At 42.6% G+C, this 27,097-nt stretch overlaps 1 protein-coding gene across 1 annotated transcript; it reads right to left on the bottom strand.

The window, feature by feature from the left end:
- Positions 1 to 730: 730 nt before the first annotated feature.
- Positions 731 to 26,467, bottom strand: LOC129868926 (ribosomal protein S6 kinase alpha-4-like). The gene is made up of 18 exons (XM_055943270.1): positions 25,426 to 26,467; positions 23,725 to 23,796; positions 22,736 to 22,803; positions 22,469 to 22,619; positions 22,190 to 22,305; positions 21,913 to 22,020; positions 21,689 to 21,769; positions 21,456 to 21,559; positions 13,601 to 13,751; positions 13,294 to 13,455; positions 13,088 to 13,213; positions 11,683 to 11,816; positions 11,333 to 11,426; positions 10,889 to 11,059; positions 10,375 to 10,566; positions 10,115 to 10,283; positions 6,263 to 6,426; positions 731 to 2,851 (listed from the first exon to the last, which is right to left on the bottom strand). The coding sequence occupies exons 1-18, from the start codon at positions 25,520 to 25,522 to the stop codon at positions 2,630 to 2,632; spliced, it is 2,382 nt and encodes a 793-aa protein (XP_055799245.1). The 5' UTR covers positions 25,523 to 26,467; the 3' UTR covers positions 731 to 2,629.
- Positions 26,468 to 27,097: the final 630 nt, after the last annotated feature.

Here is a 27,097-nt window from a genome sequence, read left to right as displayed (position 1 = left end):
TCATCGAGTCCTATGGTGCGCAGAGGTCATCTTTAGTTTTAACAGGAGTTGTCAGAAAGCAAGTTACATTTTGACGGTACATCTGCCATGAAATCAACCTCACTGCATTGACTGACACGGGTAGAGCTGCCTTCTCTACTGTTCCTTATTTAAAAGCTTGGTGGAGGAATGCGAGACGAAGTCTGTATGTGGGGTCTGTTCGCAGGGCTTTCGGGTCTGCCAAGAGTTTGTGTGTATCTGTGTGAAAGGGCTGGTGTATCTGCTCACGTATACATTTCATCCATTCCAGTGTGTGTGTTCTCCACCGAAGGCAGGCTCAGGCCTCTTGGGGCACTTCCAAGGCTGCAGATTGTAATTGATGGAATGGTTTTGATTTAGCGTTCCATCTGTGTCATGCTCAATATATCACAATTTCCTATGCAAATGATCCACTCAAGGATCGTTTTGATTAATGGCACAATGAGTCACATTATAGCCATTGGTTTTCAATGGCTCATTGTGCCTGTTGGCCTGGTACTGGTAAGCAGCCTACTGTCCCCTGCTGGCAGCGTAATAATACTACAGTCCATCTGTCAACTCTCAATATTACAATTGATAATGTATGTCACACATATTTCCTGGATCCTCAAAATGAATACCAAGAAGACCGTTGAATTTAAAAAACATAAAATGGTCATCATACTAAATGCTAAATTGATGTCTGAGACTAGGAACACAGACTACGAGCAGATAGAGAAAAGTCATTTATTTTGCTCCAGACTGAAGTGTTCTTGACCCAAACCAAGCATCACAAGCTATCGTGACATAGGGAATCTCAACGTCATGATATACTTTGAAGAAAGAATTGAAAATGTTGGGCAAAATAGGACGGCAAAACATGAAATGGGTAGTAGCTCATTAAAAAGAGTCAAATGCATAACATTAAAAAAAAGACAACACACGACATCAACAGCCAAACAATAGCATTGTGACAAAAGCTCCCGCCAAAATAATGTTTAGGAGTAACTAATAAAAGATGTGATCAAAACAATTATTTACTACAGTAACTTGCAATAATACTTTACCTGAAGACTAATAAGGAAGAGAACATCCAATCCCCAGAACCAGTCACGCCGCACTTACACACACACACACGCACATGACAACCATTACCACAGCATTATAAAAACACATGACATGTAATAAATACTAAAATAAGCACTGTTTAAATCTGAAATAAGTATCGCTGATTAAAATGACTACATTTGTGTGATATTCAGGTACAAATCAAATCAACAGTCAATATATTCCGGTAAAAAAAGTGATTAGTAAATGATCAGTGTAACTGACATTCAATGATCAAACACCTAAACGTCTACAAAAACACTAACCTCTAAATCAGGGTGACAATATTTACTCACAGTAAAAAATTATTCATTTTTTTCATTTGGCCCTTCGCACAATATAATGAAAAGTTGCCCTGCTCAGAAATGTACATCATAAGCCTTAGGGCACTGTGTATGGGACTATGGTATCAAATCAGAATGTCTATCACCAAGTGTTCCATCTCCCGGTCTTCCCTGTCAGAATCATGATGGTTGTTAATGAAGCACACTTATGCATACAGAACAATGGATGCCGTTATTTGATTCTCAGGTGAACTTCAGCGAACCAGTTAACTATGCAGACAGACACCAACGTCGATAGAAGCCTGATATCTCAAGCCAAAGGAAATGATTCTAAGGGTCCTGTAAATTGGCAGTATGTGACTAGAACCATTGGGTTACAAAGACAGCGTCCCATGGACTGGGACCATCCCGCAAGGTCAAAGTTAATTTGAAGAGCTGTCCAACATTCTTAACCTCAACCACATCATTAAAAACAGCGAGACTTCCAACAGACTCCCAACCACTGCCTCTCCGTTTTGCCACGCGATGAGCACTGTGTATCGATCCATAAGTGCTCTGTTGTAGAGGCCATGACCTCCCTGTGTATATATGGCTTGTGCTCATCCATGGCTCTGCATTTCCCCCTTCAGGACTCTCTCACTCGTTCTACGACAGGGCTCCTCACCTCAGGTACTGACAACATGCAAAACGTCAGCATTATCTCCAACTGCGTGCGCATCGTCACCCTGCTAAAAAAGTGACTGAAAACTTCGTAAGTATGATCTTAAAGCCAACGAAAATGTCTTCCATAACTTACCATACTGATGTAAAGCCTCTGACCGGAATTTACAAAACAATAGTCTAAAGCTTTGTTCCATTCAAGAAATGACACGTTAGTTCATTTCTCGAGAAAAGATATGAGACGGGACAAGCTACTGCAGTGTACTGCAGCTGGTATAAATACATACAAAGTCCTTGCATCATTACGATAATGCAAAATGCCATTCAGCATATTCTTTCAAAGGAAACAGGGACGTGAACCCTTTCGTTTCATCTTAAGTATTGGACTAGTCTCTTAGTTTGTTCATAAATAAGATCTTAGAATTTGGAGATTCTATATGACTTTGGACTTAGAGGGGATATAACAAATCGAATCATCTCTGGTCTTTCAGAGCCAGTATTCCAATCTGTCATAGCTGAATTAATGTGCTTTATTCTCCTAACTCCATTCCTCCCACTCCTCTTGCTCCCCTCCTCGGCTGCTAGCTCTTTTCTAGCTTCGGGGGCAGAGTTTGGTGTGGTGGCTGTGTTTTAAGGTTTGTTGTAGCGGCAGAGGCAGCTGAGGAAGATGATGAGGAGGAGGAAGAGGAGCTCCGTCGAGTCTCCACACCTGTACTTGTCATCTTGAGCTTGCGTCGCTTTGCAAGGGGGGCGTTGTCGACACTCTTCAGAAAGAAGCCCTCCCTCTTCCCCTTGTTGAAGGCCTAATGGAGAGGATGTACATACAATAATATAGCCTACTTATTCTATTACATTGCACATACACCTCCATTATATACTCAGTGGACAGTCTATTAGGTACACCCCATTGTTCACGAAAACGCTTCGCTCCTACAGACAGTGAGTCACGTGGCCGTGGCATGCTATATAAAAATCAGGCAGACAGGCATCAAGGCATTCAGTTACTGATCGATTGAACGTTGGAATGGGCAAAAAGACTGACCTAAGCGACTGAGCGTGGTATGATCATCGATGCCATGTGCGCCAGTTCTAGTATATCAGAAACGGCCGGCCACCTGGGATTTTCACGCACGACAGTGTCTAGGGTTAATCGAGAGACTAACAAAAAACATTGAGTCAGCGGCAGTTCTGTGGGCGAAAACAGCTCGTTGATGAGAGGTGAAAAGAGAATGGCAAGAAGCTAACAGGTGGGCCACAAACAGGCAAATAACGGCCCAGTACAACAGTGGTGTGCCAAACGGCATCTTAGAGCGCACAACTCGTCAGTCCTTGTCATGGATGGGCTATTGCAGTAGACGAGGGAAAAAAAAGCATCTCCAGTGGGCACGCAATCATAAACTTTACAATTGAGTGAAAAAACACATTGCCTGGTCTGACGAATCCGGGTTCTTGTTGCGTCATGCTGATGGCAGAGTCAGGATTTTTACGTAAGCAGCATAAGTCCATGGCTCCATCATGCCTAGTGTCAACAGTACAGGCTGGTGGCGGTGGTGTAACGGTGGGGGGAATGTTTGGTCCCTTGATACCAATTGAGCAATGTTTCAATTCCCCTGAAGAATTCCGGATGTTCTGGAGGCAAAGGGGGCTCAGACCCAGTACTAGATGGGTGTACCTAATAAACTGGCCACTAAGTGTATTTCTCTATTGTCGTTACATTGCACATACCATTTATTATATTAATATATTATAGTCATATTGTGTTGTTAGGCCTGAGACTAAGTCAATATATCCTCCAAAAACCAGCTTCGAGGGAATGATCACTTTTACATGGGTTACCAACACATTCAAATAATGATTGACATACTTGTCATTAAAAATGTTATTTTGATGAATTTATTCATACTATTTCATCCTTCCATGAGTTATAGTTCCAACGCAAATCTAGGGTTGATACCCAAGTTGGCTGGTCGCTCATTCTATCGGTTAGGTTGCCAAGTCCTGAAGTTTCTACTCCACATCTATGGTCGTTCATTCTAAATGTTCCCAACTGGGGCAAACACAGTCACGTCAAACATTGCAGCCAGATTAATCGAACATTTTCTGCATTTGCGCTTCTTTAAGCTGCTTAATAGTGACATTTACTTGGATACATCCATACCAATGAGCTAATGATGCGCGATTTCGCCTGGCATAGAAAAAAAATGGCTCTTTTGCAAGGACACTGTTTAGTGGAGCTAGCCAACTACACAGCTAACACAATGATTCAAACTGTTGGAAAGACAGCAAAATAGCTGCATTTCATTTGACCTGTTTTTCTATTGACATTTCTCTGCATATACAGTACAAGTCAGAAGTTTGGACATCTACTCATTTAAGGAACTATGAAATATCACATTTGGAATCATGGAGTAACCAAAAAAGTGTTAAACAAATCAAAATCTATTTTATATTTGAGATTCTTCAAAGTAGCCACCCTTTGCCTTGATGACAGCTTTGCACACTCTTGGCATTCTCTCAACCAGCTTCATGAGGTAGTCACTTGGAATGCATTTCAATTAACAGGTGTGCCTTGTTAAAAGTCAATTTGTGGAATTTCTTTCCTTCTTAATGTGTTTGAGCCAATCAGTTGTGTTATGACATGGTAGGGGTGGGGTGGGGTGGGTATATAGAAGATAGCTCTATTTGGTAAAAGACCAAGTCCATATTATGGCAAGAACAGCTCAAATAAGCAAAGAGAAACAGTCCATCATTACTTTAAGACATGAAAGTCAGTCAATCTGGAAAAGTTCAAGATCTTTGAACGTTTTTTCAAGTGCAGTCGCAAAAACCATCAAGTGCTATAATGAAACTGGTTCTCATGATGTCCGCCACAGAAAAGGTAGACCCAGAGTTTCCTCTGCTGCAGAGGATACGTTCATTAGAGTTACCAGCCTCAGAAATTGCATCCCAAATAAATGCTTCACAGAGTTCAAGTAACAGACACATCTCAACATCAACTGTACAGAGGAGACTGCGTGAATCAGGACTTCATGGTCGAATTGCTGCAAAAAAAACACTACTGAAGAACACCAATAAGAAAGAAGAGGCTTGGGTCAAGAAACATGAGCAATGGACATTAGACCGGTGGAAATCTGTCCTTTGGTCTGATGAGTCCAAATATGCGATTTTTGGTTCCAACCTCCATGTCTTTGTGAGACACAGAATAGCTGAGCGGAGGATCTCTGCATGTATAGTTCCCACCGTGAAGCATGGAGGAGGAGGTGTTATGGCGCTTTGCTGGTGACACTGTCTGTGATTTATTTAGAATTCAAGGCACACTTAACCAGCATGGGTACCACTGTCATCAAGGCAAAGGGTGGCCACTTTGAAGAATCGCCAATATAAAATATATTTTGATTTGTTAAACACTTTTTTGGTTACTACATGATTCCATATGTGTTATTTCACAGTTTTGATGTCTTCACTATTATTCTACAATGAAGAAAATAGTAAAAATAAAGAAAAACCCTTGAGTGAGTAGGTGTGTCCAAACTTTTGACTGGTACTGTATCTATAAAAACAATATACCAATTCATGATTTCGACTGGCTGAGAGAAGCTGCCTGTCTGTCTGGTCCCTACACATTCATTACTGTGTGGGACAGCTGGAGATCGAATTTCAATATTGAAACATTGCTGCAAAAGTCAGAGACAGATGGCAAGGTTTATACACGTCTCTGCTGTTGAAAATCAATTGCTAGTCTAAAAGAAATGGAAGATAATGTCTAGATTATTTTTTACAGTGGAGATCTAGTTGATAAATTGCCTGGCTGGGCTGATGAGACAGTGGATTGATTGCACAGGGAGATTGAACAGTAGATAGGCATTCCAACATCATAGCCTTAGCCGGTGGTAACTTATGGAACAGCTGGGACACGGTTTTAACCAATCAGCATCCAGGATTAGACCCACCCGTTGTATAAATACTCATATTTTTTTCACTAGATTTTTTTATTGAATACTTTTTTATAAATGTTGCACTGTTTGAGAGAAGAGCTTGCGAGTAAACACTTCATTGTACACTACACAGTACTCTGCAAATGCCAAATTGACTTTGATTTGGTTAGGGAGAGTAGGAACAATTAAATCAAAAAGTTAAAAGGAACACAAGGAATGCAAACTACTTTTTCCGCACTGGATTTTAGTTTCAAAAAAAGAGATTAAGAGTTCCATTACCTTGTAGGTGGCGTTGACATAGGAGCGGACGATGGGGCCACTGGACTCGAGCACATCTGGGGTGCAGAGGGGGGTGGAGGATACGATGGCCCCGCCCTGCAGCCAGCTGTTCTCTCTCAGAGCAGACAGCTTGAGACGCCGCTCTGGATCCACAGTCAGCAGCCCTGAACACAAACAGGGAGGGGGGTTGGTTTAGAAGATTTAGGGAAGGAGAGCAAAAATGAGAGGTGGGACAGGGAGGGGTAAGGAGGGGTAGGGAGGGGCAGAGAAAACAAGACGGTAAGGGAGTGACGGATAAAGGGATTTCATTATTTTTAAATATACAGTCGTATGAAAAAGTTTGGGCACCCCTCTGAGGCTGCATAATAATTTACTCTGTCGTCACAGAAAATGATCACAGTGGCATGCCATTCATTTTCTAATAAAAGCTGAGTACTGGGGTATTGTCCAGAAAAAGATTTTTAGTGTAGCAATATTAAGTTGTATGAAATTAAATCAGATGTGAAAAATAGGCTATGCAAAAATGTGGGCACCCTTGTCATTCTGTTGATTTGAATACCTGTAACTACTTAGCACTGATTAATTGGAACACACAATTGGTTTGGTGAGCTCATTAAGCCTTGAACTTCATAGACAAGTGCATCCAATCATGAGAAAAGGTTAAGGTGGCCAATTGCAAGTCGTTGTTCTCTTTGACTCTCCTCTGAAGAGTGGCAACATGGGGGCCTCAAAACAACTCTCAAAAAACCTGAAAACAAAGATTGTTCAACATTATGGTTTAGAGGAAGGCTACAAAAAGCTATCGCAGAGATTTAAGCTGTCAGTGTCTGCCACTGTGAGGAACATAGTGAGGAAATGGAAGACCACAGGCACAGTTCTTGTTAAGGCCAGAAGTGGCAGGCCAAGTAAAATATCAGCGAGGCAAAGGCGAAGGATGGTGAAAACGGTCAAAAACAGCCCACAGACCACCTCCAAAGACCTACAACATCATCTTGCTGCAGATGGTGTCACTGTGCATCGTTCAACAATTCAGCGCACTTTGCACAAGGAGAAGCTGTATGGGAGAGTGATGCGGAAGAAGCCTTTTCTGCACACACGCCACAAACAGAGTCGCTTGAGGTATGCAAACGCACATTTGGATAAGCCAGCTTCATTTTGGAATAAGGTGCTGTGGACTGATGAAACAAAGATTGAGTTATTTGGTCATAACAAGGGACGTTATGCATGGCGGCAAAAGAACACAGCGTTCCAAGAAAAACACTTGCTACCCACAGTAAAATTTGGTGGGGGTTCCATCATGCTGTAGGGCTGTGTGGCCAGTGCCGGTACTGGGAATCTTGTTAAAGTTGAGGGTCGCATGGATTCCACTCAATATCAGCAGATTCCTGGGAATAATGTTGAAGAATCAGTCACAAAGTTGAAGATACGCCGGCGCTGGATATTTCAACAAGACAACGACCCAAAACACTGCTCAAAATCTACCCGGGCATTTATGCAGAGGAACAAGTACAATGTTCTGGAATGGCCATCCCAGTCCCCAGACCTGAATATCATTGAGAATCTGTGAGATGATTTGAAGCGAGCTGTCCATGCTCGGCAACCATCAAACCTAACTGAACTGGAGATGTTTTGTAAGGAGGAATGGTCCAAAATACCTTCATCCAAAATCCAGACACTCATTAGAGGCTATGGGAAGCGTCTAGAGGCTGTTATTTTAGCAAAAAGAGGCTCTACTAAATATTGATGTGATTTTTCTATTGGGGTACCCAAATGTATGCACCTGTCTAATTTTGTTTTGATGCATATTGCACATTCTGTTAATCCAATAAACCTCATTTCACTATTGAAATATTACTGTGTCCATCAGTTATTTGATAGATCAAAATGAAATTGCTGATCCAAACACCCAATTATTTATAAATGGAAATCATGGAAATTGTCTGGGGTGCCCAAACTTTTTCATACAACTGTATGTATGTATGTATATATATATATATATATATATATATATACACTGCTCAAAAAAATAAAGGGAACACTTAAACAACACAATGTAACTCCAAGTCAATCACACTTCTGTGAAATCAAACTGTCCACTTAGGAAGAAACACTGATTGACAATACATTTCACATGCTGTTGTGCAAATGGAATAGACAAAAGGTGGAAATTATAGGCAATTAGTAAGACACCCCCAAAAAAGGAATGGTTCTGCAGGTGGTGACCACAGACCACTTCTCAGTTCCTATGCTTCCTGGCTGATGTTTTGGTCACTTTTGAATGCTGGCGGTGCTCTCACTCTAGTGGTAGCATGACAGACATGCTACCACTATATATATATGTGCCTTCAGAAAGTATTTAGACTCCTTGACTTTTTCCACATTGTTAGGTTACAACCTTATTCTAAAATGTAATAAATAAATCTACACACAATACCCCCTAATGACAAAGCAAAAACAAGTAGAAATTTTTGCTAATTTATTCTAAATTGAAAACAGAAATATCACATTTACATTAGTATTTCAGACCCTTTACTCAGTACTTTGTTGAAGCACCTTTGGCAGCAATTACAGGCTCAAGTCTTCTTGGGTATGACACTACAAGCTTGGCACACCTGTATATTTGGGGAGTTTCTCCCATTCTTCTCTGCAGATCCTCTCAAGCTCTGTCAGGTTGGATGGGGAGCGTCACTGCACAGCTATTTACAGGTCTCTCCAAAGATGTTCAATCGGGTTCAAGTCCTGGCTCTGGCTGGGGCACTCAAGGACATTCAGAGACTTGTCCCGAAGCCACTCCTGCGTTGTCCCGTTGGAAGGTGAACCTTCACCCCAGTCTGAGGTCCTGAGCAGGTTTTTATCAAGGATCTCTGTACTTTGCTCCATTCGTCTTTGCTTCGATCCTGACTAGTCTCCCAGTCCCTGCCGCTGAAAAACACCCCCAGAGCATGATGCTGCCACCACCACGCTTCACCGTAGGGATGATGCCAGGTTTCCTCCAGATGTGACGCTTGGCATTCAGACCAAAGTGTTGAATCGTGGTTTCATCAGACCAGAGAATCTTGTTTCTCATGGTCAGAGTTCTTATGGTGCCTGAGGAGTGGCTTCCGTCTGGCCACTCTACCATAAAGGCCTGATTGGTGGAGTGCTGCAGAGATGGTTGTCCATCTGGAAGGTTCTCCCATCTCTCTGTCAGTGACCATCAGGTTCTTGTTCACCTCACTGACCAGGCCCTTCTCCCCCAATTGCGCAATTTGGCCAGGCGGCCAGCTCTAGGAAGAGTCTTGGTGGCTCCTAACTTCTTCCATTTAAGAATGATGGAGGCCACTGTTCTTGGGTACCTTCAATGCTGCAGAATTTTTTTGGTAACCTTACCCAGATCTGTGCCTCGTCACAATCCTGTCTAAGAGCTCTACGGACGACTCCTCATTTTTGCTCTGACATGCACTGTCAACTGTGGGACCTTATATAGACAGGTGTGTGCCTTTGCAAATCATGTCCAATCAAGTCCTATCAATTGAATTTACCACAGCTGGACTCCAATCAAGTTGTAGAAACATCTCAAGGATGATTTATGGAAACAGGACACACCTGAGCTCAATTTTGAGTCTCATAGCAAAAGGTCTGAATACTTCTGTAAAAATCTCTGAAACCCTAATTTCGCTTTGTCATTGTGTGTAGATTGCTGAGGATTTTATTAAATTATTTTTTTTTAAATCCATTTTAGAATAAGGATGTAACATAAAATGATGAAAAAGTCAAGGGGTCTGAACACTTTTCTGTATGTAGTGAACAGATGGAATTTTTTTTGAATTGCCTCAATGTCAATGAGTGAATAAGGAGGGATGCACAACACACCTTTCACAAGCTCTTTAGCCTCGTCTGATACACCCTTCCAAGCCTCTCCAGCCAATGAGAAGTCACCCTCTTTAATCTTATGCATGATGTCGGCAGCATAAGATGAGGTCATCCCCGCCCGCTGCTGCTGCTCACTCTGAAAGGGCACCTGTCCTGACAGCATGGTGTACTGCCAGAGAAAAACACAAACATCATCAATAACATAACGATAATTCGTTTTACTAATGACACATTACAGAGTCAGTTAGTAGTGTAAGTACCAGGATGACCCCAAGGCTCCAGAGGTCGCAGGCCTGGTCGTAACCGGTGCTGTGGAAGAGCTCAGGAGCCGCGTACTGCAGTGTAAAGCAGGGAGTCTGCAGGGGTGCGCTGCCCGCAGGGCACAGCCGGGCAAAACCAAAATCTATCACCTTGAGCACCGAGTCCTCCCCCTCGTCTGCAAACAGCACATTCTGCCAGGCGGAGAGAGAGCGAGAGCAGTGAGTGGGTAGTGCAGGAACAACGCCGTCAACAGAAGGTTACATTCATTGGCTGATGTAATGGAGCAACAAATGTCAATTTATTTCACCCTGAACCAACAAAATAAAATAGGCCATGCTTAGTGGTTTTTACAGCATTGCTAAACACCTTGATCTCATTACACTCACTGCCTGCAAAATGTGGTCGGTGTAATATTGCAGCTATTTCAATGTGTGACTTCTTCCTGGCCATATATTTCTATAGATTCTAGAATATATTCAGACTCCCTCTCTGTGAGTCAGTCTGTTGGCCCACCTCTGGTTTGAGGTCTCTATGCACCACTCCAGCCTCGTGCATGAAGCCGACAGCTGACACCAGGCTCCTGAGAAGCTGACTGGCCTCTGCCTCCCCAAACAATTTCTTCCTCTTGATCCTCTCCAGCAGCTCCCCCCCACGCAGCAGCTCCATCACCAGGTATGTATGGAACTGAGAGAGGGAGGAAGAGACAGGGGTGATTGAGAGGGAGATGGGTAAAGAGAGAGAGAGAAGATTAAGGTTATGTCTGTGATGAGAAAATTGTTTATTGCTGCATGATTGCTTAAGGTTCCCAATATATTCCCCAAATGTCAAACATTATTGTGATTCGAGTCCTGCCACCTTGTAAGTAAACACAGCCAATGAGAAGAGAAAGAACACCTGACAGTTTTGTCAGTGCTTGAGTGTGTGTCTGCTGATGGCATTTCTACCATCATTGTGTACCTGATCAGTGTAGACCTCGTGCAGTTTGACAATGTTGGGGTGAGCCTCACACTGCCTGAGGGCAGCGATCTCCCTTTGAGTGTTTACTTCCATTCTAACGAGACAGAGAGTGACACAGGAGACAGAGAGACAGACAGCCAGAAAGACAGACCGACAGAGTTCAAAGGCATTCATGCACTAAAGGTCAACAACACAAACCACCTCAGTGCACCAAACAGGTATGGTAATGCATTGGAATAGAATATATTAAAACACAGCAGCGTGAAGTGTGTAATTCATCATGCTGGTGTAACAATGACACATTGCATTAGTGCGTGACAGTCTCTCAGCCAGCGCCACGCCCGGCTCACCTGCGGCTGATGATCTTGACGGCGTACTCATGGCCGCTCTGGTGGTGTCGACACTTCCTGCACACAGAGAAGCTGCCCTCGCCCAGGGGCGCCCCCTGCAGGCACAGCTCATACAGCTGGAAGAACGTTGAGTCCTGCAGAGGACAAGAGAGAGGGAAGTCAAGTACAAACTACACAGGAAACTGTGAAATGTGTCAAAATGTGCTCCACTGCAGGAAATGTCCAAATCCTAACCTTGCTAAGTGTGAAAATGTTGCACATAGATTTTTTTTTACTAATGAAGCACAGGTTGAGCTCATGTCAAACAGTGTTGTACATAAGACCCTCTCTGGATACATTCCAGAGATAGTGATTTGTCAAACGCCTATTTTCCAGTGGCAATTGACGACACTAACTGACTGAATAGACCCAGAAAAAAACAAAATGTTTTTTTCCCCATTTCGGTTGATGAAAACGAGATGAAATTATCTCTGTGACTAAAATATGACTAGTAAGTGAACTGGAAAAAACATTTTTAAAGAGATTGAGAGCTTTTTAGTGTTATTTGTTTTGTTCAATCAAAAACATGACATTAGCAGAATTGTAAAGGCTTTCTCAATGCAATGTTGCAATTCGGTTATTGGTGGGAAATAAATACCATGCTCAGGTCATTCATGATTCACCTCTCTGCCCGGCAACCGTTATCCAATCTGGCAACACAAATCATTGCTGCAAATAAGGCACACGCCGTGGCTACTCTCCCGGTGGTACAAGCTCCCGGTAGAAAAAGGGGCGATGTTTGGAGCCATCTTGTCAATTCAAACAAGACCGAATGCAACGTTTCCACAGCGTTCGCACCCACAAGTCGACAGGGAATAAAATACTACCAACTTCAAGAGACATCTGATAACTCAGATAACAGATTGACAATCCTAGCTAGATAGGTTGAAGCAATCTGTCAGACCACTACTGATGACAGAACTTACATTACAGTATAGCTACAGTATGTCAAGGGGTGGGATTTTTATCTGCTGCAGAGTAATGTGTTCTTCTGCCAACTTGGCTGTTGGGTAGAGAATCATACGATAGGATGTTGTGCAGAAGAATATGTTGGTAGGACAAGGCTATGTATGTTTGTGCACATGGAAGTCAGTGATTTGTGTTTACTATAGGTTAATGAGGCACAAAAAAAAATGAATAAGAGACTAAAATGAAGGGATTTAGTTGACTAAAATGGCCCACTGTTTATCATTTTGACAATAACTAGACAAAATAATTATTCAAATGACAAAAATGTGACTAAGACAATCAAAATTTTATACAAAATGACTAAGACTAAATAAAAAATAAAAGTGCCAACATTAACACCGATACATTCACTGAACCTCTTGTCTATCCTGAGGCCATGAGAGGGCTAGTTCCATACCGCTAACATAGCACTGCGACGGACAGTGGCTGAGCCTGGCCGGTCTGCTCCCATCTGGCCCTCCATGAAGTCACCCATCACCACGTTCTTGTTGAACAGAATGGAGGGAGCAACGAAGGAGTAGCCCTGAAATGGAAGACAAGAGTCTTGTGTATGTAGGGTGTTTTTCTGTGACAGTGGAAGCACACAATGTGTATTTAACGTACCTGGAACAGGCGGTCAGTGCTTGGTGGGGTGCTGGCTGGAGAATAGACAGGATTCATGCCAGTGAACTCCTCAGCAAAGTTCCCTGTATCCAGCTCGCTCCTGATCTCTGGTTTGAATGGGCTGACTACCTTCTTCTCAGCAAGGTCTGACCAACTGAGACCCTATGAATATAGAGCAATTGGAGGAGAATGGTGAGCAGAGTGTGTGTGTGTGTGTGTGTGTGTGTGTGTGTGTGTGTGAGCATGTTGGGAGAGAGAGAGGGAGATGGGCCTAGAGACAGAGAGCGGCAGGAGAGAAGAGGAGCACCTTGAAGAAGGCATGACTCTTGATGTCCTCGGCCCCTCGTGGCCCCGAGCCTAGTCTCTTGTGGGGGTCTTTAACCAATAGCTTCCTCAGCAGGTCCTGAGCCACGACTCCGATCATAGAGGGGAATGGCGGCTCGCAGCGTAAGATACGCCTGAGAGGAGGGCAGGAGGGGGCGGGCCGAAGAAGAGAAACAGGGAAGAGCAATCACTTTGCCTTCAGTGCCTTCAGAAAGTATTCATAGCCCTTAACTTACTCCATATTTTGTTGTTACAGCCTGATTCAAAATGGATTCAATAACCATCTACACACAATAACGCACAATGACAAAGTGAAAATGAAATGCAGAAACATTAAAAAAATAATTATCCCTTTGCTCTGAGACTCCAAATTGATCTCAGGTACATCTCATTTCCTTTGAACATCTTTAAGATGTCACTACAACTTGATTGGAGTCCACCTGTGGCCAACTCAACTGTTTGGACATGATTTAGAAAGAAACACACCTGTCTATATAAAGTCCCACAGTTGACAGTGTATATCAGAGCAGAAACTATATCATGAAGTCCAAGGAACTGTCCGTAGATCCCCAATTGTGACGAGGCATATCTGGCGAAGGGTTTAAAACCATTTCTAGAGTGTTGAACATTTCCAAGAGCACAGTGATCTCCTTGGAGAACATACGGAACTACCCAGACTCTGCCTACAGCTGACCGTCCGACCAAACTGAGCATCAGGGCAAGAAGGACGTCGGTCAGGGAGGTGACCAAGAACCCAATGACAATTCTGACAGAACTACAGAGTCCCTTGGTTGAGATTGGAGAACTTACCAGGACAACAGTCTCTACAGCACTTCACAAAACTGGGCGTTAAGGGAGAGTTGCCAGACGGAAGCCACTCCTGAGAAAAAAGCCTGACGGCACGCCTGGAGTTTGCAAAAAGGCAAGTGAAAGACAGATCATAAGGCATAAGATTCTGCGGTCTAATGAGACAAAAATGTTACTCTTTGGACAGAATGCAAAGCGCCATGTCTGGAGAAAACTAGGCACAGCTCATCACCCATCTAACACCATCCCTACCGTGAAGCAAGACTGTTAAGGAGAGAAGGAACAATGAAAGAAGTCAAATACAGGCAAGTCCTTGATGAGAGCCTGCTTCAAAGTACAAATGACCTGTAGGAATGCTCAACCGGTGTCGCTCATTCAGCCGAAATAAACTTTCAATCAGTTCTCCCCATTAAGCAACGAGTCGGAGTCAGAGGCCGACTCCATTACCAGCAGTATTAGACTTCAAAATAATCATCCAGCGATCATACACTGTTTACCAGGGGGCAGGGCTACCGAAGTTAAGGCTAATCTGAAGATGGTGCTGGCTAAGGCTAAAACTGGTAAGTGTAGAGAGTACAGGGATATTGTTATCCACGTCAGGACCAACGATGTTAGGATAAAACAGTCAGAGGTCACCAAGCGCAACATAGCTTCAGCGTGTAAATCAGCTAGAAAGATGTGTCAGCATTGAGTAATTGTCTCTGGCCCCCTCCCAGTTAGGGGGAGTGATGAGCTCTACAACACAATCTCACAACTCAATCGCTGGTTGAAAACTGTTTTATGCCCCTCCCAAAAGATAGAATTTGTAGATAATTGGCCCTCTTTCTGGGACTCACCCGCAAACAGGACCAAGCCTGACCTGCTAAGGAGTGACGGACTCCATCCTAGCTGGAGGGGTGCTCTCATCTTATCTACGAACATAGACAGGGATCCAACTCCTCTAGCTCCACAATGAGATCAGGTGCAGGCCAGACAGCAGACTGTTAGCCAGCCTGCCAGCTTAGTGGAGTCTACCACTAGCACAGTCAGTGTAGTCAGCTCAGCAATCCCCATTGAGACCTTGTCTGTGCCTCAATCTAGGTTAGGCAAAACTAAACATGGCGGTGTTCGCCTTAACAATCTCACTGGAATAAAGACCTCCTCCAATCCAGTCATTATTGAAAGAGATTGTGATCTCACATCTCAAAATAGGGCAACTTAAATATTAGATCCCTCACTTCCAAGGCAGTTATAGTCAATGAATTTATCAATGATCATAATCTTGATGTGATTGGCCTGACTGAAACATGGCTTAAGCCTGATGAATTTGCTGTGTTAAATGAGGCCTCTCCTCCTGGTTACACTAGCGACCATATCCCCCACGCATCCCGCAAAGGCAAAGGGGTTGCTAACATTTACGAAACCAAATGTCATTTTTTTTTTTCAATAATTTAAAAAAAAACACTGCGTTTTCATCTTTTGAGCTTCTAGTCATGAAATCTATGCAGCCTACGCAATCACTTTTTATAGCTACTGTTTACAGGCGTCCTAGGCCGTACTATTGTTTGTACAGATAAACGTGGCACCTTCAGGCGTTTAGAAATTGCTCCCAAGGATGAACCAAACTTGTGGAGGTCTACAATTATTTTTCTGCTGATTTCTTTTGATTTTCCCATGATGTCAAGCAAAGAGGCACTGAGTTTGAAGGTAGGCCTTGAAATACATCCACAGGTACACCTACAATTGACTCAAATTATGTCAATTAGCCTATCAGAAGCTTATAAAGCCATGACATAATTTTCTGGAATTTTCCAAGCTGTTTAAAGGCACAGTCAACTTAGTGTATGTAAACTTCTGACCCACTGGAATTGTGATACAAAAAAAAAAAGGTACTAAGTGCATACTGTATATACAAACAAAACATTTATGATATCACATGCAGTGCACTCTATGGCATCTTACATTCAACAATGAATCCTGATCTAGGATAACTTTTAAAACATGAAATTCCCTTTCCATCGATGTTGCGTGTGGACGTCTGAGCTCGTCCAAGTTTGGATTTAGTTTTTTTTTTTTACTCATTAGAAGGCAAGTGACTTTATTTAATTTAAAAAAATTACTTAATTGTGATATATAAGTTAAATAATCTGTCTGTAAACAATTGTTGGGAAAATTACTTGTGTCGTGCACAAAGTAGATGCCCTAACCGACTTGACAAAACATTCGTTTGTTAACAAGAAATTTGTGGAGTGGTTGAAAAACGAGTTTTAATGACTCCAACCTAAGTGTATGTAAACTTCCGACTTCAACTGTACATAACTTTGCAAAAATCAGAAACTTTGTCTAAAAATGAATCCATGCTCTTGTCACTTCTAGATTAGACTACTGCAATGCTCTATTTTCCGGCTACCCGGATAAAGCACTAAATAAACTTCAGCTAGTGCTAAACATGGCTGCTAGAATCTTGACTAAAACCCCCCAAAATGATCATATTACTCCAGTGCTAGCCTCTCTACACTGGCTTCCTGTTAAGGCTAGGGCTGATGTTAGCAGTAAAACCTTGACTTACAAAGCATTACATGGGCTTGCTCATATCCATCTTCCCAATTTGGTCCTGCCGTACATACCTACACATACGCTATGGTCACAAGACGCAGGCCTCCTTATTGTCCCTAGAATTTCTAAGAAAACACCTGGAGGCAGGGCTTTCTTCTATTGAGCTCCATTTTTATGGAATGGCCTACCTATCCATTTGAGAGACGCCGATTCAGTCTCGACCTTTAAGTCTTTATTGAAGACTCATCTCTTCAGTAGGTCCTATGATTGAGTGTAGTCTGGCCCGGGGGTGTGAAGGTGAACGGAAAGGCACTGGAGCAATGAACCACCCTTGTTGTCTCTGCCTGGCCGGTTCCCCTCTCTCCACTGGGATTCTCTGCCTCTAACCTTTTTACGGGGCTGAGTCACTGGCTTACTGGGGGGTCACTTAAGTGGGTTGGTCAACTGGCAGCTTCATTAAATTGTACCCGCAAAACACCAGTTTCAACGTCAACAGTGAAGAGGAGTCTCCGGGATGCTGGCCTTCTAGGCAGAGTTGCAAAGAAAAAGCCATATCTCAGGCTGGCCAATAAAAAGAAAAGATTAAGATGGGCAAAAGAACAGACACTGGACAGAGGAACTCTGCCTAGAAAGCCAGCATCCCGGAGTCGCCTCTTCACTGATGACGTTGAGACTGGTGTTTTGCGGGTACTATTTAATAAAGCTGCCAGTTGAGGACTTGTGAGGCGTCTGTTTCTCAAACTAGACACTCTAATGTACTTGTCCTCTTGCTCAGTTGTGCACCGGGGCCTCCCACTCCTCTTTCTATTCTGGTTTTAGCCAGTTTGCGCTGTTCTGTGAAGGGAGTAGTACACAACATTGTACGAGATCTTCAGTTTCTTGGCAATTTCTCGCATGGAATATCCTTCATTTCTGAGAACAAGAATAGACTGACGAGTTTCAGAAGAAAGGTCTTTGTTTCTGGCCATTCTGAGCATGTAATCAAACCCAAAAATGCTGATGCTGCAGATACTCAACTAGTCTAAAGAAGGCCAGTTTTATTGCTTCTTTAAATCAGGACAACAGTTTTCAGCTATGCTAACATAATTGCAAAAGGGTTCTCCAATGATCAATTAGCCTTTTAAAATGATAAACTTGGATTAGCTAACACAATGTGCCATTGGAACACAGGAGTGATGGTTGCTGATAATGGGCCTCTGTACGCCTATGTAGATATTCCATTAAAAATCTGCCGTTTCCAGCTACAAGTCATTTACAACATTAACAATGTCTACATTGTATTTCTGATCAATTTTATGTCATTTTAAAAATAGGCAAACATTTTTTGCTTTTCTTTAAATAACAAAAGGACATTTCTAAGTGACCCCAAACTTTTGAACAATAGTGTATGTTGAAAACGTTTTTGGGAGATGCGATGGATCATTGGGATCATTCAATATTCCCTTTTGTTGTTCAGTGAAAAGCTCCCATGTGAAGAGTCAACTAATTTAATTAAAGTTCAATTCATAACTAAATTGTTTTCTTTATTTCTATTGGAAGGATTTAATAATTTGCAATTATGTCTACTTATAAGGTAAAAGGTTTATGTTTGGCTCCATATGATATGGTAAATATATTCAATGCAAAAAACATTAATTTGCATATACACTGCTCAAAAAAATAAAGGGAACACTTAAACAACACAATGTAACTCCAAGTCAATCACACTTCTGTGAAATCAAACTGTCCACTTAGGAAGCAACACTGATTGACAATACATTTCACATGCCGTTGTGCAAATGAAATAGACAAAAGGTGGAAATTATAGGCAATTAGCAAGACACCCCCAAAAAAGGAGTGCTTCTGCAGGTGGTGACCACAGACCACTTCTCAGTTCCTATGCTTCCTGGCTGATGTTTTGGTCACTTTTGAATGCTGGCGGTGCTCTCACTCTAGTGGTAGCATGAGACGGAGTCTACAACCCACACAAGTGGCTCAGGTAGTGCAGTTCATCCAGGGTGGCACATCAATGCGAGCTGTGGCAAAAAGGTTGGCTGTGTCTGTAAGCGTAGTGTCCAGAGCATGGAGGCGCTACCAGGAGACAGGCCAGTACATCAGGAGACGTGGAGGGGGCCGTAGGAGGGCAACAACCCAGCAGCAGGACCGCTACCTCCGCCTTTGTGCAAGGAGGTGCACTGCCAGAGCCCTGCAAAATGACCTCCAGCAGGCCACAAATGAGCAGTGTATTTCTGTAAATTCCCATATATTCCCATTAATTTCCAAGGAAAGTCTCCACCTCTGAATATTCTCCAAAATGTGCAACCCTACTTGAATCACATTGAAAATCTGAGGAAAGGCTTGAAGATTGCAGTTTACTGCCGCTCCCAATCTAACAACAGCGCTTGAGAAAATCTGCAAGGAAGAATGGAAGACAATCCCCAAATCCAGATGTGCAAAGCTGATACAGACAAACCCAAGACGTCCTTAAAGCTGTAATTGTCGCCAATGGTGCTTCTACAAAATATTACAGTACCAGTCTAAAGTTTGGACATACCTACTCACTCAAGGGTGTTTATTTTTACTATGTTCTACATTGTAGAATAATAGTGAAGACATAAAAACTATGAACACATATGGAATCATGTAGTAACCAAAAAAGTGTTAAACAAATCAAAATATATTTGAGATTCTTCAAAGTAGCCACCCTTTGCCTTGATGACAGCTTTGCACTCTCTTGGCATTTTCTCAACCAGCTTCATCTGGAATGCTTTCCAACAGTCTTGAAGGAGTTCCCACATATGCTGAGCACTCGTTGGCTGCTTTTCCTTCACTATGCGGTCCAACTCCTCACAATCTATCACAATTGGGTTGAGGTCGGGAGATTGTGGAGGCCAGGTCATCTGATGCAGTACTCCATCACTCTCGTTCTTGGTCAAATAGCCCTTACACAGCCTAGATGCGTGTTGGGTCATTGTCCTATTGAAAAACAAATTATAGTGGGACTAAGTACAAACCAGATGGGAAGGAGAATCACAGTAGAATGCTGTGGTGGACATGCTGGTTAAGTGTGCCTTGAATTAAAAAATTACAGACAGTGTTACCAGCAAAGCACCCTCACACCTCCTCCTTTATGCTTCACGGTGGGAACCACACATGCAGAGATCATCCGCTCACTTAGTCTACGTCTCACAAAGACACGGTGGTTGGAACTAAAAATCTCTAATTTGGACTCATTAGACCAAAGGACAGATTTCCACGGTCTAATGTCCATTGCTCGTGTTTCTTGGCCCAAGTCTCTTCTTCTTATTGGTGTACATTAGTAGTGGTTTCTTTGAAGCAATTCAACCATGAAGGACTGATTCACGCAGTCTCCTCTGAACAGTTGATGTTGAGATGTGTCTGTTACTTGAACTCTGAAGCATTTAATTGGGCTGCAATTTCTGAGGCTGGTAACTCTAATGAACGTATCCTCTGCAGCAGAGGTAACTCTGGGTCTTCCTTTCCTGTGGCAGTCATCATAGCGCTTGATTGGTTTTGCGACTGCACTTGAAGAAACATTCAAAGTTCTTGAAATGTTCTTGATTGACTGACCTTCATGTCTTAAAGTAATGATGGACTGTCGTTTCTCTGTGCTTATTTGAGCTGTTCTTGTCTTAATATGAACTTGGTCTTCTACCAAATACGTCTATCTTCTGTATACCACCCTTACCGTGTCACAACAAATGATTGGCTCAAACGCATTGAGGAAAGAAATTCCACAAATTAACTTTTAACAAGGCACAACTGTTAATTGAAATGCATTCTAGGTGACTACCGCATGAAGCTGGTTGAGAGAATGCCAAGAGTGTTCAAAGCTGTCATCAAGGCAAAGGGTCTACTTAGAAGAATCTGAAATATAAAATACATTTGGTTACTACATGATTCCATATGTGTTATTTCATAGTTTTGATGTCTTCACTAATATTCTACAATGTAGAAAATAGTAAAAGAAAGAAAAACCCTTCAATGAGTAAGTGTGTCAACTTTTGACTGGTACTGTATGTAAATTAGATATTTCTGAATTTCATTTTCAATAAAATGTGCAAAATTGTCTAAACATGCTTTGACTTGGTCATTATGGGGTAGTGTGTGTAGATGGGAGAGAAATCCATTTTGAATTCAGGCTGTAACACTACAAAATGTGGAATAAGGCGTATGAATACTTGCTGAAGGCACTGTGTGAACACAGCCCTCATTACAAGACAACCATTATGGCCATACAGAACATGATTGAAAAGAAACAGCTTACCAGAATGTCTAATTAGGCTGCAGGCTTTATGTTACACATAGGACGCAGCACAACCAATTTATTTGTTATTGTATTCAGACAGCGAGATAAAGAGAGGGAGAAAGAAGCCACCGTTGCAATAGATGTCATTATTTTGATAAGTAGCCAGGGGCCACGGGCAATGATGAAAGAGTTGGATGGAACCATGGTGTGTGTGTGAGAGGAGGGGTGGATGACACACAGCACTCACTTGGACACCTCACTCTGGGAGTTCCTCTCCCCCTCCAGTGTGAATGGGGACGCCCCCGTCAGCAATTCAAACATCAGGATACCCAAACTCCACCAATCTACCGACTGGGGTGGGCAGGAGAAAAGGGTCAAAAGGAAGAATGAAAAAAAAATACATTTGTGTTCTACAGTAATTGATGTCTAATGAACCGCCGTAGCTCATAGCCATGCTCCGAGTGATGGGTTAACTCTTACCTTTCCATGACCAGACTTCCCCCTGATGATCTCTGGAGCCATGTACTCTATGGTGCCACAGAAAGAATACGTCCTTTCCTTCTGTAGTGGGGGGAAATAAAACGCACGTTTCAGTCTGTAGTAACAACAATATATGCATGGATGGATGGTTGGCTGCATACATGCACAGATTGCATTCACACAAATAGAGGCATCAATGAAAAAGGTCTTCCTTTTTGTCGTACCTCCTCCTCCAGGAACTCTTTGCTGAGCCCAAAATCTGTCAGCACCAAATGTCCCTCGCTGTCCAATAGGATGTTCTCCAACTTTATGTCCCGGTACACGATGCCTAGCTGTACACATCATACCGAGCAAGAAGTTACATACACAGGATAACATAACATGAACAGATAAGAGCAAAGTATCCAGCCTAAATTTGATCATGTAAGAGGACCACAGATACAATTAAGGAATGGAATATCAGCAAGGTTACGTAAAAAACAGAAAGGCTCGATAACATACCTTGTGGAGGTGCTCCAGAGCCAGGATAATCTCCCCGATGTAGATACGCACCTCTTCCTCAGAGAAGTGATCCCGCTGGTACAAGTGTGTGAACATCTCCCCTCCGCTCACATAGTCTATACACAGACAGATACAGATAACACTTGAATAGACAAGCAAAACAAAAAAAACACACACACAGGCAGAAACACAGTATACACACACAGAGACACACTTCCAGCACTTCCAAGGTCATAGTCAGAGAGTTCCACGTATGGGTTTGTTTGATCCAGCGCTCACCCAGGATGAGATGGAGCTTGGTCTGGGTCTGGAAGGCGTAGTGCAGTGTGACCAGGAACGGGGACTGGCGGATGTGCTCCAGCACCTGTCTCTCTGTACGCGTGTGCTCCGCTGTCTTCGCCTTCTGAACAATGGCTGCTTTCTTCAGCACCTGAGACGTTATCATCAACAGGTAGGTCAACCCGTCCATGAATTCTACCCACATCAGACAATGTCAACGCTTTGGGTTGTCTTTGGACCAATGTCAAAGACAATACAGAGACTCACCTTCATGGCATACAGCTTCCCTTCATCGTGACCACTGTTCTTTCTGACCAGAAACACTTTCCCATAGGCTAGACAGAGGAAAGGTTGGAAACATTTATCACATTTGATTGGAGCCCCTACCACCCACCACATTTACAACCTTAACTTTTCATTCTAAATGTTCCACAAAAAAATAGACAGCAAAATTGAGTTATCCAGGTCTCCAGTAATACTATGGCGCTATCCCGATTGGTAAAGTGGTCTAAGGCACTGCATCTCAGTAAAAGAGGCGTCACTACAGTCCCTGGTTCAAATCCAGGCTGTATCACATCTGGCCGTGATTGGGGGTCCCAGAGGACGGTGCACAATTTGCCCAGCGTCGTCTGGGTTTGGCCGGGGTAGGCCGTCATTGTAAATAAGAATTTGAGCTTAACTGACTTGCCTAATTAAATAAAGGTTCAATTTAAAAAGTATAAATATATACACTGAGTATAAAAAAAACATTATGAACACCTGCTCTTCCCATGACAGACTGACCAGGTGAATCCAGGTTAAAGCTATGATCCCTTATTGATGTCACTTGTTAAATCCACTTCAATCAGTGTAGAGGAAGGGGAGGAGACAGGTTAAAGAAGGATGTTTAAGCTTTGAGACATGGATTGTGTATGTGAGCCATTCAGACGGTGAATGGGCAAGACAAAAGATTTAAGTGCCTTTGAATGGGGTATGGTTGTAGGTGCAGGCACACCGGTTTGTGTCAAGAACTACAACACAGCTGGGTTTTTCACACTCAACAGTTTCCTGTGTGCATCAAGAATGGTCCACCACCCAAAGGACATCTAGCCAACTTGACACAACTGTGGGAAGCATTAGAGTCAACATGGGCCAGCATCCCTTGTGGAACGCTTTCGGGGGGCTTGGAGTGCAACTCAATATTAGGAAGGCATTTCTAATGTTTGGTATAGTCAGTTTATAAGCAATCGACCCAAGATCGGAGCAGTGAGCCTCACCTCCTGTGCCCAAGACTTTGAGAAGCTCAAAGTTCTCCATGCCCACTCTCTCAGAATGGCCTGTGAGGTTCGCTGGCGGGGGGAGAGTACAGTATTAGTGTTTGCACGCACACAACACACGCTCGCGCAGGCAGGCACACACACATACATACATACACAATCAATCAAGTTTATTTTATATAGCCCTTCGTACATCAGCTAATATCTCAAAGTGGTGTACAGAAACCCAGCCTAAAACACCAAACAGCAAGCAATGCAGGTGTAGAAGCACGGTGGCTGGGAAAAACTCCCTAGAAAGGCCAAAACCTAGGAAGAAACCTAGAGAGGAAACAGGCTATGAGGGGTGGCCAGTCCTCTTCTGGCTGTGCCGGGTGGAGATTATAACAGAACATGGCCAAGATGTTCAAACATATACACACACACACACACACACACACACACACAGGAAACATAGCAGAGCACAGTAAACTCAATATTTTGTGACAACACAACAAACATGATTGACGGTCTGCTTCTATTCATCCATGGCTGTGTTCCCAGGTGTCATGGTTCCCTGAGACACCACCACTCACCAAAATATAGCACATCAATCTGCACCTGAAGACAACTGAACACAGCTTGAACATACACTACTACTTCTGCTATTGCAGTGTCGGTCAAGGTCAGGATGCAATTGTGTCAGGAAACAGATATTGATCCACACAGAATTACAGAAACTCCAAACAATCACTTTTAACTCCAAACAGCTTACATAGAGCCCTAGCACAATAGCTAAATTACAGAAGGCAATATTTACCCAAAGTGTACCACATCTTGAAATCCTTTGGCAGATTCAAATAATCAATTATGAAACAGTGCAGAGCTAGATTGCATGATTAATCAGACTGTCCTACACAACTGAATTGGTATACAGTCAAACAGGAGTGCAAAATCGTGGACATGTTCTTTACAAAGCTAGAATGTTTAATAAAATGACCTTTGAACTTACTCTACTGTTGGACTATCAACTGCTAGAAATGTAAGACAAAATATCCCCAGGAAAGTATTATTAAACTGACTTCGCAACCCAGGTCTGTGTGGTGATCAAGATGTGCCTTCGGTCATAAGCAAACACGTGCACAAGACAGAAGTGCGTGCATGCATCCTAACCAAAGTCTCACGGGTGTTTGTGGTTTTGTGCATGTGCCAGGTGATAGAAATTTAAACTACAGTACTGGTGCTCTAGTCTAAAAAGTTGCATAAACAATACTTTCCTGTGGATATAATCTCCACCCGGGAAACAGCCAGAAGAGGACTGGCCACCCCTCATAGCCTGGTTCCTCTCTAGGTTTCTTCCTAGGTTTTGGCCTTTCTAGGGAGTTTTCCCCAGCCACCGTGCTTCTACACCTGCATTGCTTGCTGTTTGGGGTTTTAGGCTGGGTTTCTGTACAGCACTTCGAGATATTAGCTGATGTAGGAAGGGCTATATAAAATAAACTTGATAAACTTGATTGATACTTTGTCTAAAATGTAGAGCAGCTGAAGGACCAACCTTACAGACAAGCAGTAGAGTAAGTTCAAATGTAATTGCACTAAACATTCTGGCTTGTAAGGGACATTCCACTATTTTGTATTCCTATGTTTCAGACTGTATACCAATTCCATTGTGTAGCACAGTCTGATTAATCAGGCAAAGCGCTAGTTACGTTGATGGTTACTTACCATTGGTAATCTCATGTTTGACAGTGCAGGCTTTTCTCCGGATCCCTGTATCGGAGTCATCGCTGCTACTACTACTATCCGAGCCGTCCCCAGACATATCAAATATTTATTTGGCTACTCTTCAAATTAAATAAACCGATTGAGCAATATTCGTATGTGTGTTCTATAACCTAAGACGCACCAGATGTGATGTATAGTCAGAGAAAAAGAAAAGTTGAGCCTTATACGATTTCATTTGGGGGCTTTTGTATGTATTGTGATCATGGTTGTGTTGTTGTGTTTTCTAAACAATATCATTGCTGGACTAAATCCCCTAGACATCCTGCTGTTCCGCCTAATCTTCAGGCACACATTGATTTCCACTACACGACAATGATGATCGTCTAAGTCAGAAATCACAAAGCAAGGCTTTACTTGTACTGAAGGGCAAATACTATCACCATCTACCAAATATAACTATCACTGTAATAATCAACCAGTTGTCGTCAATCTGTAGCTAGCTAACGAACTGTGCCAATAAAGAGGATGTTGTTGTTTCCTATTACGACAGACAGACTGCTGCTGATCGCTCTATCGCTGACCTGGTTACAATGTAGCCCCGATCTGACCAGACAGCGTTAAGCTGGCTACATAGTAGCCTATCTCTTGCTTGCTAGCTACCTTTTGCAACAATATATTTTGACAAACTGAAACTAGCTAGTCATTTGTAGCAAAGCAGTAAGAAACAATTACAACTAACTTCAGTAATACCACAACGCCAACGCTATGTAAATGCTCGCTAACTTCTCCACCTAGCTAGCTATCTTGTCAGAGATAGCTAGCCTGCCTGCTGACAATCGGTTCATTTTAATTTCATAGCAAGCTTACTGTTGATAGTATGTCGCGAATAGGTTTTTTATCCGGTTTCGTCCGGATAGGATGTGACTCGCGCTTAAGATATGCCCCTTATGTGTCCAATTCATTTGACAACAATGACTGAAAAAATAGCTACCGGTAGGTTAGCTATCTAGCTAGTTGATGTTATGGCTGGGATTCCGTAGTACGGAAGCCGCAATGTTACAGCTTTTATAACTTTTGGAGATACCTGTTAGACCTCTGAAGTTGGTTTCTGCAGCAGGTGACATTTTTGCTGATATTAATGAGGATGATTATTATTATTTTATATTGATGAATTATCAGCTATTATTTTGTATTTTTTATTTAACCTTTATTTAACTAGGCAAGTCAGTTAAAGAACAAATTCTTATTTACGATGACGGCCTACCCCGGCCAAACCCGGAGAACGCTGGGCCAATTGTGGCAGCCCTATGGTACTCCTAATCACGGCCTGGATCATAGTTAATTATAATTACTCAGTAATTTTATCTAGTAGGCCTACACCTAATTATTTCCACTTGTTTAATCTTATTCCATATAATGTTGGTTGTATTTCTGGTTTGCATAATAAACCACATATACTGTATGTGAACAGTACATTTACCCCTTCTCCACATACATTTTTGTCATTTAGCACAGGGTTTCCAGAACACTGTCCCCCCCGGGTGCACGTTTTGGATTTTGCCCCAGCACTACACAGCTGATTAAAATGAAGCTTTGCTTAGTGTAGTGCTAAGGCAAAAACCAAAACACTCTTATCCAGTGTTACATTTGCATACTTTTTAAAAGATATATA

This window comes from Salvelinus fontinalis, chromosome 13, assembly GCF_029448725.1.
Source record: "Salvelinus fontinalis isolate EN_2023a chromosome 13, ASM2944872v1, whole genome shotgun sequence".
NCBI lineage: Eukaryota > Metazoa > Chordata > Actinopteri > Salmoniformes > Salmonidae > Salvelinus > Salvelinus fontinalis.
Note: the sequence above shows the minus strand (reverse complement) of the source record. Positions and strands in the feature narration are given on the sequence as shown.

Excerpts from the sequence above, each read along its gene's own strand:
- LOC129868926 (XM_055943270.1), bottom strand. The coding sequence starts at position 25,522 with ATGTCTGGGGACGGCTCGGATAGTAGTAGTAGCAGCGATGACTCCGAT. Across the intron at positions 23,797-25,425 it reads CAAACATGAGATTACCAATG|CGAACCTCACAGGCCATTCT; the intron begins GTAAGTAACCAT and ends TCCCCCCGCCAG. Across the intron at positions 22,021-22,189 it reads CTCTGGAGCACCTCCACAAG|CTAGGCATCGTGTACCGGGA; the intron begins GTATGTTATCGA and ends TGATGTGTACAG.